Source organism: Octopus sinensis, linkage group LG3 (assembly GCF_006345805.1).
Source record: "Octopus sinensis linkage group LG3, ASM634580v1, whole genome shotgun sequence".
NCBI classification, from domain to species: Eukaryota; Metazoa; Mollusca; class Cephalopoda; order Octopoda; family Octopodidae; genus Octopus; species Octopus sinensis.
This window is the reverse complement of record NC_042999.1, coordinates 6,422,223-6,438,124: the sequence shown is the minus strand read 5'-3', so window position 1 is coordinate 6,438,124 and position 15,902 is coordinate 6,422,223. Positions and strand designations below refer to the sequence as shown.

Sequence of the window (15,902 nt, the reverse complement as noted above, 5' to 3'; positions counted from 1 at the left end):
AAAGAAATAATGCTTCACAGTTTACAAAATTTTTTTTTTTGCCAAGATTTAAACTAGTCTTTCAAATGTCTGTGTGTATATCCATATATACACCCTGGCACTTTCCAGATGGGCAATACCAAATTTTTGCCGTGTCAAAAACCATTGAATAACCCAAGTTAAAAATTTAGCTAAGAAACTGGGGTTTGTATCCAGGTCCAATTTTTCTCCTTTACATTGTCAGTCATTTAAGGAGTTGGTTCTTACCCTTACATACTTCTATTTTTATTGTCATGTATTTGTTTCACTTGCTCTATCTTATATCTTCTTCCTTTCATGCCATCCACTCCTCCACAGACCACATACAAATATTTCTCTATGTTCAGCTTGTATTTCTTCAAAAATTTAATTCCCCCTTTATGCTAGCCTCTTTGTTTGTCTCAAACCAACTCCCCACCATCTTTAGTCCCTGTCCTAAGACTGGGTTTTGTTGTTTGGAGACCCTGGCAAATGATACCAACATTTTCCAGCACCAAAATCATAACTGAATGATAAAAAATTTGATGAAATAGGCAAACCCATGTCTGGTTTTTTTTTTTTGTCCCATTAATTATCATACATGTCCTTACACATAACATATGTGTGTGTATATATTACACACACATTAAAATAAAGCAGTAATAATTAGAATATAGAAAAATTGGGAGAAGTTATCAGATACCAAGAAAGTATGTTTTAAAGGAAGATATTCACTTCCAATTCACACTTGTTGGAATTTTGGTAAAGCCATCCGTTTTCTCTTGTAGGAAGGAGATTTTTTTATATACAAATTACAATTTAACACTGGGGAAAATTAACAAAGCACAACCAATCCATTAATAAGCTAAAGGCCAAACAGGCAACACCTCAAGCAAGTTATTTGCAAGTGATGATTATTAAAATACTAAAATAAATTTTTTTTTTCTTCTTTGGACCCCGAAAACATAAATACATCATTCTTGATAGAATGAAATATTTAAGAATAGATTCTAGAGGAAATCAAGGCTGTCAATATGAAGGAATTCATTTTTTTTTCTTCTAACTGAAAAAGAAACAAAAAGGCTGAACTTTTTATTTTTTTTTTAACTTCCTTCAAAAGTTTTTCTTCACTTTTTTATTCCCTAAATCCACCGAGATGACAGTTGAGACAGCAAATAGTTTCTTATTTTTTATTTATTTTGGTCATCAATATCAGATGAAATCCATCTTAGAAAATGGGAGATGGGACATTTACAAATGGCTTCCACTAATGTAATGTACCATTTTTTTTTTAATTGTTTTGGTTTTTTTTTTTAATATATATTTAGAAAGGCTGATAGGTTTGTGTTTGTGTACCCCACCTTTTTTTTTTTTTAGCTAAAACAAAGCTTTTATTGAAGTCCAAGGCATCCAATGTAGCCAGTAATTAAACACGATGATCACCAATACATTTGTCCTTTTTTTTGGTTTTAAGTTCCATGGTTAGTCACAGCCAGCTGGTTCTGGTAATCAGTTGCCAAGTTTGGAATTTAAAAAAAAAAAAATAAAACAACAGAAAATTGTTCAATGAAAAAATGCCATCAGCTCAAACAAAACCGAAAGCTTTTGTTTTAATGGCCAATAACACTTTGCTGCGAAGAATGGCTTTTGTAGAATACAATGGGATGTAAAGCCGTGAAATACAGGTGTTGGCTGTAGGTAAATGGTCATCATCTGCTGGTCGGATAGTAATACTGGGCATTGGTTGGAAACCTTCTTCACTTGCTGGCAAAGCTGGGCTTGAGGTCCAAAAATACACCTGAAGACAAGATTTCACAAGAAAATCCTCTTTTAGTCAGGTCGAAAATAAAATTTACAACTACAAAAACACCAAAAACAAAGCATCATTTATCTGAATCTTTCAACCGACAGACAACAATTATTGAGCAGCAATGACCCTCTTCATTAAAGGTTTTGCAGGAACCAATAACTGAGTAAAGCACATGGAACAAAACTGGTTAAGATTTTGGCAACGGAATTTCATTTAGTGAAGCAAACTAAGAATTTCTGTAATTTAAAGTTTTTTGGAAAACAAAGTGAAACATGAAATTTAATTTAACAACAGAACGGTTTTGTTCATCTATCTTGCTGGTGGCAGGTAAAAGCACCCATTACACTCTCGGAGTGGTTGGCGTTAGGAAGGGCATCCAGCTGTAGAAACTCTACCAGATCAAGACTGGAGCCTGGTGCAGCCATCTGGTTCGCCAGCCCTCAATCAAAATCGTCCAACCCATGCTGGCATGGCTTGGACAAGTATTTATGGCAATATTTCTACAGCCAAATGCTCTTGCACTCTTGCCCAGCCTGTTTTGTTTTGCAAGAAAAAGAATTTTCAATGAACAGTTATCTCTGCATATGTATTGATGAACTATTATTATTAATAGTTATTTCCTGTCATCCATTTAAGTGAAAAGACACAGACAATGAAAACTAAACTCTAAAATATAACTAAATATTTTGACCAACAAAATAGTTGTCAAAAATTGGCCCTTTTTAATACCAACACCATTCTTGGTTCTATGATACAAATTTCCTGTTTTAAAATGGTCTAAAAAATCTTCCATCAAAATTTCAGGTTAATTTAGATTCCAAACAAGCTTAACCCTTTCGTTACCAACCTGGCTGAAACCAGCTCTGGCTCTGAGTACAAATGTCTTGTTTTTATAAGTTTTGAATGAAAATTTTCCACCAAACCTTAGTCCCAATTTATATTCCTAACACTAGCTTAATGATAACTAAGTTATTTTACTAAATTATTTGTTATATTTAAAATTAATTGAAAGAAACACAGAGAATATCAACAGAAATACAGTAACGAAAGGGTTAATGAGAAAGATATTTTAACTAAATTCTTCAAGGTTTTAAAAATTGAAACAGAGTATTTCAAAATAAATAAATATGGTAACAAAAGTGTTTAAAATGTCCTGAGGGGAAATTGATAAAATTGCAAAATGACAAAAAAACCCTTCTAACTAAATCAAGTTTGTCAGCCAATAATACAACAGAAATCCTGAAAATATAAACGTGTTTTGTTTGGAAATTGCAAGGATGAGAAATAGGACTTACTAAATCTTGTCTCTCATGGTTATTCATTTTTTCAACAACAGACCAAAACCATCGTTTAAAACGTTGCACTTTTTCACTACTTTCACCTGCGTAGAAAAATAAAGACATGAAACGATTGAGAAAATACTTAAATGCTTATCATAAAAAGAAAAAAGACATTTACAAACGCTAAGGTATGTGGTTAAGGTAATGAAAGGGATGAAGACAATTTTTGGAAAAGTTCTTGTGAACGATCCCTACCATCATGAACTGTTATCAAAAGTGTCTGAATATCAACTTAAATCCTGTAACCATTTCAGTAACAACATCAGGTTCCCCCATCAGGTAAACTGTTACTTCCCACTGCACAATATTCACAAACTATTTTTCTCCCTCTGTCTCTTCATTCTCTAACATTGTACTGAATCTAAATATTATTTTCCTCCAATGAAGGGATTCTAGTGAGAATTAGAATATTCCTAATTATAAAATAATGACTTAAGAATAAACTTGATATTTAAACTTTAATAACTTTATCGGTGTAAATGAGCTAAGCAGTGTTTACGTATTACCACAACTTAGGTTAATTGAAATATGTTTGTCACATAGTCAAAAACGGTATTGTTTTTCATTGCCAATTAAATTACACATCATTACAAATGGCACATTTAAGATGTTTATTCACACTGGTCAGTCATTCCCTACACTACCCACGTGTTGTACATCTATCTTCAATGTAGTGATGGAGGCAACATGACCGATGCCAGTAACACATAATTGGCACCTGTGCCAGTGGCATGTAAGAGCACCCATTACACTCTTGGAGTGGTTGGCATTAAGAAGAGCATCCAGCCGTAGAAACCATGTAAAATCAGACTGGAGTTTGGTGCAGCCCCTTGGCTTACCAGCTCTAGTCAAACCGCCCAACCATGCCAGCACGGACAACGGACGTTAAATGATGATGATGTCAGATATTAAAACAAAAAGGTTTCACCTGCAAGTGACTTAACATTGTACTAAAAGACATCTAAAGAGGTGTCTTTGGTATGGAATCATAGAAAACATTGGTTCCCTGTTTATTTAAACACGACTCGTGAGCTCAAGGCTAACAGACCAGGATGGTAAATACCAATAAAGACAGGCAAAAATGGTAAGAGGCAAAGGAAATATTTGAAGGAAGTGAACCTTACCACTTTCATCATTAAAGGAGGTGTAGCTAATCAGAGTTTGTACATTGATATCTCCTACTCCATTTAATAACAACCTGAAGTCTTCAGCAGTTAAGCCATCCAATGAGTTGGCAGGAATTACATCAAATACACCCAATTTTAAATGCTGCAAAAGAACAAACAAAATTAGACTCCAGTTTTCATTTATAATTACATATGGAATTATATTCTGTAACAGTAATAAAATTATTCAAATAAGCCAAGATTTATTCCAACTTAAGCTCAGACTCTTGCATCATCTTCAAATAATGTTGTTGCACACATAACATCTTTTTGGATTAATTAATGATTTGTATCTTTATTAAACTTTGTTTTATTTCAGTTATCAGATGACCATTTCTTACATTGAATGACCAAAGTTATTTACAATTATTGCTAACTTTTGACACAATTTTATAAAACAAGGCAATTTTAATTTGTCTTTCTTCTTAAATGAGACACATATTCTTTTACTTGTTTCAGTCATTTGACAGCGGCCATGCTGGAGCACCGCCTTTAGTCGAGCAAATCAACCCCGGGACTTATTCTTTGTAAGCCCAGTACTTATTCTATTGGTCTCTTTTGCCGAACCACTAAGTGACGGGGACGTAAACACACCAGCAATGCTAGGGAGACAAACACACATATATACATATATACGACAGGCTTCTTTCAGTTTCCGTCTATCAAATCCACTCACAAGGCATTGGTCGGCCCGGGGTAATAGCAGAAGGCACTTGCCCAAGATGCCACGCAGTGAGACTGAACCCGGAACCATGTGGTTGGTTAGCAAGCTACTTACCACACAGCCACTCCTGCGCCTATGTTAATCCGCTGACAGTTTTGATGGGTTTTCTTGTACAAATTTTAGAAACACAAAAATAAAATATTCTAGATGATACACCTTAATGTTTGATATCAGTAGGAGTGAAAATAAATTGAAAAGAAAAGAAACTTGGGAGATATTTCTTGTGATCTAGAGATGATAACCTGAAAATATGAAGTTCAAGGAACCCACCCAACCCCGTACAAAAATTATGGACATGTGTTGAGGAGGGACGAGGATCAGGTTCTGAGGAGGGTGCTTGAGTTAGAAGTGAATGAACTGCAAAAGCAAGGTTGACCAAAGAAAACGTGGAGGGGAAGATTGAGAGGGTTGGCTTGAGGAGGGGGACACCCAAAACTGGGTGAGATGGTGGGAGAGCAGTTGCTGTAAGAGTGAGGTAGATCCGACTACCCCCATGAAAGGGGACAAACCTGGATTTTAAAATATTGGAAATTCCTCATCCATACATTTCCCTGTAGTATTTTCCCCAAGGGTAAAAACACTACCTGCCAGTTTATATGGTTTCAAATTTTGGCACAAGGCCAGCAATTGCAGGTGAGTTGAATTGGAACCAGCTGAGCCCCAAAGAGCTCAAAGGGTTCCAATTTTACTGACCCCCAAAAGGGATGAAAGGCAAAGTTGACCTTGGTGGAATCTGAACTCAGAATGTAAAGAACCAAAAGAAATGCTACCAAACATTTTGTCTGATATGCTAACGATTCCAGCAGCTCCAAGTAATTTGGACGAGAAAATCATTAAAACAGTAAACGAAATAAGCTAATTACGGTTGTATGAGCCACCAGGTAAACTATGGTATCAATTGTTAACAACAGTCATACAGGGATAATATTTGTTTGTTTTCTTTTACTTGTTTCAGTTATTTGACTGCGGCCATGCTGGAGCACCACCTAATAGGGTGCTAGTCGAAGAAATCAAACCCAGGACTTAACCTTTGGAAGCCTAGTACTTATTCTATCTCTCTCTCTTTACTCTTTTACTTGTTTCAGTCATTTGACTGCGGCCATGCTGGAGCACCGCCTTTTAGTCGAGCAAATCGAACCCGGGACTTATTCTATTGTAAGCCCAGTACTTATTCTATCGGTCTCTTTTGCCGAACCGCTAAGTAACGGGGACGTAAACACACCAGCATCGGTTGCCAAGCAATGCTAGGGGGACAAACACAGACACACAAACACACACACACACACACATATACAACAGGCTTCCTTCCGTATCGGTCAGTTTTGCCAATGATTAATTCCAAAACAATGAGAATAAATAAGCATTACGTCCGACGGAGAAATCCGAACACGAAACGGTCAAATGAAATGCCATACCTTTAATGCTTTCTCAGCAACTTTAACCATACGATATTCAGCATATCTTCTAACATAATCGTGAACATTCTGAGCGTTGACTTCTATATCAGCACCTCCAGCAACCAACTCAACAGTCTCACCACCCTGAAAATAGCAAAAAAGGGTCAAAACAACACAAGACATTAACTCAAACAATAAATAAACAAATGCTTTCCATATTTGACACAAGGCCGGCAATTTCAGTGGGGGTGGGTGGGAGTAAGTCGATTACATCAGTGGTTCCCAAAGTGGGCAGTACTGTCCACCCCAACGGGGGTGGTGGAATGATCCAAGGGATGTTGAAGAAAAATGGGGTGATAATGGAGAGATTAAAGCAGGGCTATGTATGTAAAAAAAAATTTTTTTTTTTAAAGTTAAAAAAAAATAAAGGGTTAATCAGGTTAAGTTTTATTTTTGAAATACTGTTTTGAATTTGCTGCAGAAAATGGTCTGTGATGGTGAGTTGAGGGGTGGGGGCTAGGAATGTGGCCTTAGAACCAAGGGGGTGGCAGCCTGAAAGAGTTGGGAACCACTGGATTACATCAATCCCAGTATATGACTGGTACCTATTTTATCAACCCCCACCACCACCACCACCAAAGAGGATGAAAGGCAAAGTTGACCTTGGTGGAACATAGAAAAAATATGGCTCGGCATGGTCACAATTCTGCTCAGACACCATCTTCACAAATAAATAAATAAATATTGCAATGCCAAAAATAGAAACTGGGGATTTTACCTCTTCTGCACAGAGTTCCATACAAAAATTCATATCCAGTGCAGCAAAGAGGAGCGATGCATCTTTAGTCTCAGAATCTACAACTAACTGGCGTAAACTCTCATACATAACAGGATCGAAGAAGGCCAGGTCGTGCCAACCTATTTTTCTTCCTAGAATGTATTTGATTACATGACGATTGAGAAAGAGTGGACACATTTCATTTTGCAACAAACATAAACCAATAACTCTGAAAAGACAAAAAAAGAAAATATATATAAATAATAGAACAACGTCAATGGAAAGAGGACAGGAAATAAGGTGTTAGCAAAGGAATTTTAATGACAGGTGAACAAGAAAGATTATCTACAAATGACATACCTGCCAACATTTCTGAACGCATTTAGTCTTTCGGCAGAATTTTTTCCAGGATGAGGTGAATAAAATCCTCTTTTGCCTGGTTGCCAAAATAAAGGAGCGTTATCTTCTAAGTCATCTTCATCATCGACTTCGTTACGACTACGTTCGGAATTGGTACATTTTTTACTTTTATCAGCGGTCAAATTGAAAATATCTAAATCTAATAAGTTTTCTGGATTCATGTCTCTGCTGAGGAAACAAAACACAAGAAATATTTTAGTGAAGACAAAACATTTTAAGAAAATAATACATGTTCATTTTAAGGTTTGCAGCTCAACAACAATATCAGCAAAATATAGAAATATAAATATCTTTATGGACGACGACGGCAGCTCCAATCTGATCTGGCAAGGTTTCTACAGCTGGATGCCCTTCCTAATGCCAACCACTCCGAGAGCGTAGTGGGTACTTTTTACATGCCACTGGCACAGGAGCTGGTCAGGCAGCACTGGCAATGATCACACTCAAATGGTGCTTTTTACATGCCACCGGCACGAGAGCCAGTCCGGTGGCACTGGCATTGACCATGCTCAAATGGTGCTTTTTACATGTCACCGGCACAGGAGCCAGTCAGGCTGCACTAGTTATTACCACACTCAAATGGTGCTATTTACACGTCACTGGCACGGGAGCCAGTCAGGTGGCACTGACCATGCTCAAATGGTGCTTTTTACACGTCACTGGCACGGGAGCCAGTCAGGTGGCACTGGCAATGATTACACTCGAATGGTGCTTTTTACGTGCCACTGGCATGGTAGCCAGAATGATGGTTTTTTTTTACATACCACCGTAATGGGAGCACTGGCAATGACCACGCTCGAATGGTGCTTTTTACGTGCTACTGGCACGGGAGCCAGTCAGGCAGTACTGGCATTGGCCACGACAATGATGTCACTTGATTCAACAGGTCTTCTCGAGCACATCATGTTGCCCAATGATTGAAAGGTACTCTTAAATGGGCCGGTTATGTGACACTTACAGGCCACAACTACGGTTTTACTTGGCTTGCCAAAGGAAAACTATTGACTGAAATCATTTTTTTAAAAGTGAAACTGAAAAAGAGAGACGAGAGGAGGTTTTGACGTTTATACAGAACTTACTTGCTGTGTGAAAGAATAATTTCCATTGCTTCATCAACACGCTGTCTTAGAGATTCTTCAGAGGCTAACAGAAGGAGGAGCTGCGCTGGTGACAGTTCCAATAACATTCCTGTTATTTTTGCTGCCATTGACTGGAAATAAAAAAAAAAAGAAAATAGAAAAACCATCTGAGGAGTTCAAAACATTGGATTTGAGACAAAACCTTCAAGTAGTAAATTATTTTAAAGGACAAAGAAATTGGTGTAAAAGGAGGCCAATTCCAAAAGAGATTAAGCAAACAAATTCTCCAAAATTGAAACTTTTATAACTATATTTTAGTTTTAATTATTTCGTAATGTGTCAGGAAAGTTTTGTGGTCCTGAATATGCCAGAGGGCCACCAGAAGACAGATTTTACTTCACAGTTCTCATCATCATCATCGTTTAACGTCCGCTTTCCATGCTAGCATGGGTTGGACGATTTGATTGAGGGCTGGTGAACCAGATGGCAGCACCAGGCTCCAATCCGATCTGGCAGAGTTTCTACAGCTGTTCTATTAACCCTTTAGTCTTCTGATTAATCTGTTAAATGTAATACATTTTTCACTCAAATTGTTTTGAATTAATCATACATTATCTTACAGCTTTGAAGTTTCAATGGTGTGATAGTTTATTCTTAGAATGTCAATGTAGGTTAGGTGTGAGGGGCCAGGTATGGCCAGTTTGAATGTAAAAACATGTAGGATATTTGGGCCGGATATGGCTGGCTTAAACACCAAAGGGTTAATCCATTTAGAAATCTGACTGGTTTCAACATAAGTAGAATATTTGAGCTGGATATGACCCATTTAAATAATGCTAAAGGGTTAACGGCTACAATTAAGCTTTTATTTCATTAAATTCTATTAAGATTTTGAACAGGAGAGAAAAAAAAAAAGAAATTTTAGTTTTTTTCCTTACTGGTTGTAAGTCTCTAACTTTTGGATAGAGTCTTTCTCCTAGCTGGCGCCGGTAGTTGGAGGAACTATCATTCTCAGAAGACTGCTGTTCGTTATTATTGTTGCTGTTACTTCCGCCGCCACCTCCACCACCACCTCCACCACTGCCGCTGCTACTGCTTCCACCACCACCACTACCTCCACCTCCAGCTGTACTGCCACCTGCTCCACCTCCTGTTACCGCACCTCCGGCAGCAGCAGCTGCAGCAGCACTACTGCTTCCACTGCCGCTGCTGCCACCGCCACCACCACTGCCACCACCTCCTCCTCCTCCACCACCACCAGCCCCAACAGCTGCGCTATCTGAAGGCATATAGAACGGTGGAGCATCATAAGAAAGGGTTCGCCTGGCTTCTCTGCTGCGTCTTTGAAGGGCCGACCTCATCCGTTCCCGTTCTCTCTCTCTGGACCGAAGTCTTTGAATCAAATCTGGAAAACAAACAATGTTTGGACCATTTTCAGTAAATTATAACAATATTTCGTTTTGGGATTTGGTTTGCAAGATTCTTTATGTGAATTCGTGTGTTGAAGCATATTCTGTTGTGTCTGGGGAGAGTCATTTTCTCTTTGTGCCTTATAATGTAACACCGGTAAAATTTCCACTTATTTCTTTTTTTTCATTTTTCTAAAATTTTCTTTATGTCTTGCAACCTTTTCAATAGTCAAAACTATTGAAAAGGTTGCAATACACAAAAGAAAATTTTAGGAAAATAAAAATAAGAAAAAAGTGGAAATTTTACTGGTGAGTGTGTTAAATTATAAGACACAAAAAGAAAATGACTCTCCCCAGACACAACAGAATATAACAATTAAAATACATCACAATTGCACTAGATTATTATACGTAGCAATTATTTAATGATGGAGAGACAAAATATTAATGGTAAATAGTAAATATGGCACAAGAGGAAATAATGTACTTACTATACTGCAAGCTTTTACTTCCACCAACTAAAACACCTTCAAGCGATGGTAATTTTTCAGATGTTAATACAGCCTAAGAAAGAGAAAATAACTAATATATATACCTAATATACACACATACATCATTCATTATACATGATTACAAAAGAGCCAGAAATAGTTTCATGCTTTTAGGATACATCAAATTGGCAGATTTAAAATGACTTGCAATGTATCTCCATGAAGTCTTTCAGTCTCAGTTCCATGCATTAGATCTATTTAAGAACTGGGAAACTGGACTATGAGTAAACATGAGAAAAGCAAGAAGAAAAAAAAACACAAAGAAGGATAAACTGTGTGTGTGTGTCATTTAATATACACGATTACAAAAGAGCTACGAATAGTTTCATACTTGTATGGTACACTAAATTGGCAGATTTATATAACATGTCCAAGCAATCCTTCAGGCTCGTTATATAATGTTAGATTTATTTAAAAAAGCCAGGACGCATGAGAAAACACGTATCTTAAAGCATGAAACTATTTGTAGCCCTTTTGTAATTGTGTATATTAAATGGTATTTATCTCACACTGGATGGAATACATCTTTTTGTTGTTGATCCTACCTACATTGGAACTGTAAACTACACATACATCATAAAAAGTCAGGAGGTATGAGAGGTGAATTTATATTCTATTCAACCACTTGTCCTCCTTAGGATTACAGCTGTTTCGCAGCCTTCATCATTGAATGATAATTTTGGTGTTTAATAAATTAGGTTTATATAATATGCATGCTATGCTTTATACAATAGAATTATATATTTACGAATCAAGGCAGATAAACAAAGCTGGCTCATCAGGTCAGCAGAACATCATAGTTACATCAGTGCTTTAACTCTACAAGGAGTTTTCTGTGACAGTCAAACGATTCTATGAATCCATATACTACACTACAAATTTTTATATATATTTATTGACTGGCCCTCATGCCGGTGGCATGTAAAAGCACCCACTACTCTCGGAGTGGTTGGCATTAGGAAGGGCATCAAGCTGTAGGAACAATGCCAGATCAGAATGGAGCCTGGTGCAGCCATCTGGTTCGCCAGACCTCAGTCAAATCGTCCAACCCATGCCAGCATGGAAAGCGGATGTTAAACGACGATGATATATATATATATATATATATAGATATATATATATATATAGATATATACACACACACATCAATATATGTGTGTGTGCGTACCTAATGTGTAAGTGACAAAATATACCTATATGAAATTACAATGAAACTAAACAGGAGTTGAAATGAAACAGAAGATAATGCTGTTCCCTTTCAAATAATCCATAGTCTTTATTACACACACACACACACATACACACTAATTTTGTAGAATAAATCAGATGCATGTAAAATTCATTTAAATAACTTAATTCTACATTAATGATTGTGTACGTGTGTGCGTCCGTCCGTCAGTCAATATTTTCAAGTAAGAAAAACAGCTTATGATGTTTACAAAAAATATACGCAGGAGTGGCTATGTGGTAAGTAGCTTGCTAACCAACCACATGGTTCTGGGTTCAGTCCCACTGCGTGGCATCTTGGGCAAGTGTCTTCTGCTATAGCCTCGGGCCGCACAAAGCCTTGTGAGTGGATTTGGTAGACGGAAACGGAAAAGAAGCCTATCGTATATATGTGTATATATATATATATGTGTGTGTGTGTGATTGTCCCCCTAGCATTGCTTGACAACCGATGCTGGTGTGTTTACGTCCCCGTCACATAGCGGTTCGGCAAAAGAGACCAATGGAATAAGTACTGGGCTTACAAAAGAATAAGTCCCGGGGTCGATTTGCTCGACTAAAGGCGGTGCTCCAGCATGGTCGCAGTCAAATGACTGAAACAAGTAAAAGAGTAATGGTCAATGCAGTACTGTGTGTGTGTGTTGTGAAAGAGTCCGAGAAGGCCACGATTACAGCAACTTCTTCCGGATTGTTCCAATAATAAAGAAAAAGTAGAAATTAGAAGCTGAATGTTAAGAGTCTTGTATTTCCAATGAAAGGTTAATTAGCAGAAACTGCTCACGTTTGCCATAGCTGTGTAGAAACTTCTAGCAACACCACTTCCTTCTCCAGGCTCATCTTTGAAGGTCACTTTCACTTTGTGGACAGCAAGCGGTGGCCCAGAGGCATTGGTTCTTCGATTGAATTGGGTATTTAATTGTTTAAATGTCTGAGTAATTAAAGAGGTGCGATCACGTTCAACCTGCAAGTGAAAAATAAATCTATCATTAGAAACCAAAAAAAAAAATATATATATATATATATATATATATATATATATATATATATATGATGACGACACGAAAGGAAAGGTCTATAGGAGTTGTGTAAGAGCTGCAATGCTGTCTGGGAGTGAGACATGGCGTTTGAGGGAGAGAGAGAGAGAGAAAGATGGCAATTTTGAGAAGGGCTGAGAGAGCAATGATGAGGGAAATGTGTGGCATGAGGCTGTTTGATAAGAGGAGGGCTGAGGGCTTGATGGGGATGCTGAGGCTGGAGAAATCAGTTGAACAGCTGGCAAGGGTGAATGGAGTATGGTGGTATAGGCATGTGTTGGGGGGTGGGGTGAGGAGCATGTTCTGAAGAAGTTGCTAGAGTTTGAGGTGAATGGACATTGAAAGCGAGGTAGACCGAGGACAATGTAGAGGAGATAGGTGGAGGAGGAGATTGAGAGGGTTGGCTTGAAAAGAGAGGACGCCTAAAAGATGGCAAGATGGTGTGTGGGTGGTTGCTATGGCATTGAGGTAGATCTGGCCACCCCCTCTAACAGGGATAAAACACGAATTCAAAATGATGGATGATGATGACATATTTAATCATTTTTTTATTAATTTTATTTTTTTTTTATTAATATTTAGCAGAATCAACAAAGTGACTCAAAGAGCTCTGAGCTTCAGGCATTAGCACTAATTCAACTTAGCACTTTTGACAACACATGAAATTCTTGGCCCTAGGGTCACTATTGCTTTTAACACACATGCACACACTTTTATTTTGAGTTCTGTCTTTCCTGTTAACATCACCAAATGTATTTAATCAGTTACAAATAATAAAATTCTAATAAACTTCGTTAACAAAGGAAAATTTGGGGGTGATAATAATCAAACAATTCAGAGTAATTAAAACCTGATTTTTACCTCTAATGATAAGTCTCTCTGTTGTGAATTTCTGATTTTCTCCATTTCTCTTCTGAACCGGCTTTCTTTAACAGGAAAGCCCCCCAATTCATGTATCACAGATCCAGGTTCCGCACCAACATCGTCACAAAATACTCTACCAAAGAGGTCCAAGCATAATCGCCATCTCCCTAATAAGATGTCATGTGATACTTGTTGACCAATGGCATTCTGTGGTCTAAAAAGAGACAAAAATAGAGGAAAAATTAATTTCACTGCACATTTCCAGCTGCAAAAACTATCTAAAAAAAAAAAGAAATAAAAACATCTTAAAACAAGAGGGGGGGGGGGTCAGTCTCGCAGCAGTTTAGCAGATATCTTCTAGCAGAAATTAAAGTTGACCAAAGACCAAAGGGAAATTCAACAGACAGAACCATCTGATGGATTGGATCAGTTCTTAGATTTAGGTTTAATCTTTTAATCATCTCCCAGCAATGGAATCAGTTTTCCAATCTGCAGAAAAGCCAGAAGTAATGGTTTCTTTCACACACACCTCTTCACTAATCGCTCAGGCTTCATCCTCCCATTAAGCCATTAAATATTGAACTAACATCAAACTCATTGATTTTTGCTTGGCTTGATGGGTTTTCTTCTCAAGCAAGACATAATGCCAAAGGTCTCAGTCATTGCCTCTTTGAAAGGAAGGAATTGAACCCATGATCTAGTGGGCATATAAAAAGCACCCACTACACTCACGGAGTGGTTGGCGTTAGGAAGGGCATCCAGCCGTAGAAACACTGCCAGATCAGACTGGAGCCTGGTGCAGCCTTCAGGCTTCCCAGACCCCAGTTGAACCGTCCAACCCATGCTAGCATGGAAAGCGGACGCTAAATGATGATGATGATGATATATAATATATATACACACACACACACACACATGCGAATGTGGCTGATGCCAGTACCCCTTGACTGGCTCCTGTACCAGTGGCACATAAAAGTACTATTCGAACATGAACAATGCCAATCCCGCCTGACTGACTCTCGTGCCAGTGGAACGTAAAAAGCACCCACTACGCTCTCGGAGTGGTTGGCATTAGGAAGGGCATCCAGCTGTAGAAACTGCAGATCGGAGGCTGGTGCAGCCACTGGCTCTCCAGACCTCAGTCAAACCATCCAACCCATGCTAGCACGGAAAACAGACGTTAAACAATGATGATAATATATATATATATATCATGTGACCGACCAGGCTATCAGATGTTGCTACACATCGCTGGTCACAATGCGCTTCGCATAGTTTTAGCCTTCAATGATACCACCCCGCTGGCTAAGCGAGCAGGCCATATATATATATATATATACATATATATATATATATCATCATCATCATCATCACATCATTTAGCGTCCGTTTTCCATGCTAGCATGGGTTGGACGGTTCAACTGGGGTCTGGGGAGCCCGAAGGCTGCACCAGGCCAGTCAGATCTGGCAGTGTTTCTACAGCTGGATGCCCTTCCTAACGCCAACCACTCCGAGAGTGTAGTGGGTGATTTTATGTGCCACCGACACAGGTGCCAGACGAGGCTGGCGAACGGCCACGCTCGGATGGTTTTTTTATGTGCCACCGACACAGGTGCCAGACGAGGCTGGCAGACGGCCACGCTCGGATGGTGTTTTTATGTGCCACCGACACAGGTGCCAGATGAGGCTGGCAGGTGCCAGACGAGGCTGGCAGACGGCCACGCTCGGATGGTGTGTTTTATGTGCCACCGACACAGGTGCCAGATGAGGCTGGCGGACGGCCACGATCGGATGGTGTTTGTTACGTCCCCAAAGCACGGAGGCCAGTCTATGCGGTACTGGCTACGGCCACGTTCGGATGACTTTCTTGTGTGCCACCGGCCACTGGTACCACAAAGATACAAATTCCATTTATGCTCATCTATTTTGATTTGTTTTGATTTGATTTGATTTTCACTTGCCTCAACAGGTCTTCACAAGTGTCACTTGCCTCAACAGGTCTTCACAAGTGTCACAAGAAGGAAGGTATGCACAGGTGGACTGTCTACGTCGCCGGGTCTTCGGATGGTGTCTTTATGTGCCACCGACACAGGTGCCAGATGTGGC

At 38.7% G+C, this 15,902-nt stretch overlaps 1 protein-coding gene and 1 long non-coding RNA gene across 7 annotated transcripts in view; both read right to left on the bottom strand.

Moving 5' to 3' along the window:
* Positions 1 to 59: 59 nt before the first annotated feature.
* Positions 60 to 15,902, bottom strand: part of LOC115209756 (E3 ubiquitin-protein ligase UBR5) — a 111,804-nt gene continuing 95,961 nt past the window's right edge. For all 6 annotated transcript variants that reach the window (XM_036500835.1, XM_036500837.1, XM_036500838.1 and 3 more), the window contains 12 exons: positions 13,794 to 14,010; positions 12,680 to 12,859; positions 10,612 to 10,684; positions 9,925 to 10,116; positions 9,650 to 9,771; positions 8,712 to 8,842; positions 7,573 to 7,800; positions 7,213 to 7,441; positions 6,453 to 6,578; positions 4,272 to 4,416; positions 3,103 to 3,188; positions 60 to 1,795 (listed from right to left, as the gene is read on the bottom strand). In XM_036500835.1, coding sequence (XP_036356728.1) covers positions 1,583 to 1,795; positions 3,103 to 3,188; positions 4,272 to 4,416; positions 6,453 to 6,578; positions 7,213 to 7,441; positions 7,573 to 7,800; positions 8,712 to 8,842; positions 9,650 to 9,771; positions 9,925 to 10,116; positions 10,612 to 10,684; positions 12,680 to 12,859; positions 13,794 to 14,010 — 1,942 coding nt within the window. In that variant the 3' untranslated portion in view covers positions 60 to 1,582. The remainder of the gene's footprint in view (positions 1,796 to 3,102; positions 3,189 to 4,271; positions 4,417 to 6,452; positions 6,579 to 7,212; positions 7,442 to 7,572; positions 7,801 to 8,711; positions 8,843 to 9,649; positions 9,772 to 9,924; positions 10,117 to 10,611; positions 10,685 to 12,679; positions 12,860 to 13,793; positions 14,011 to 15,902) is intronic.
* LOC118762392 lies at positions 2,064 to 2,664 on the bottom strand. Its single transcript, XR_004998135.1, has 2 exons — positions 2,267 to 2,664; positions 2,064 to 2,120 (listed from the first exon to the last, which is right to left on the bottom strand). It is a non-coding gene; the product is annotated as an uncharacterized LOC118762392 (long non-coding RNA).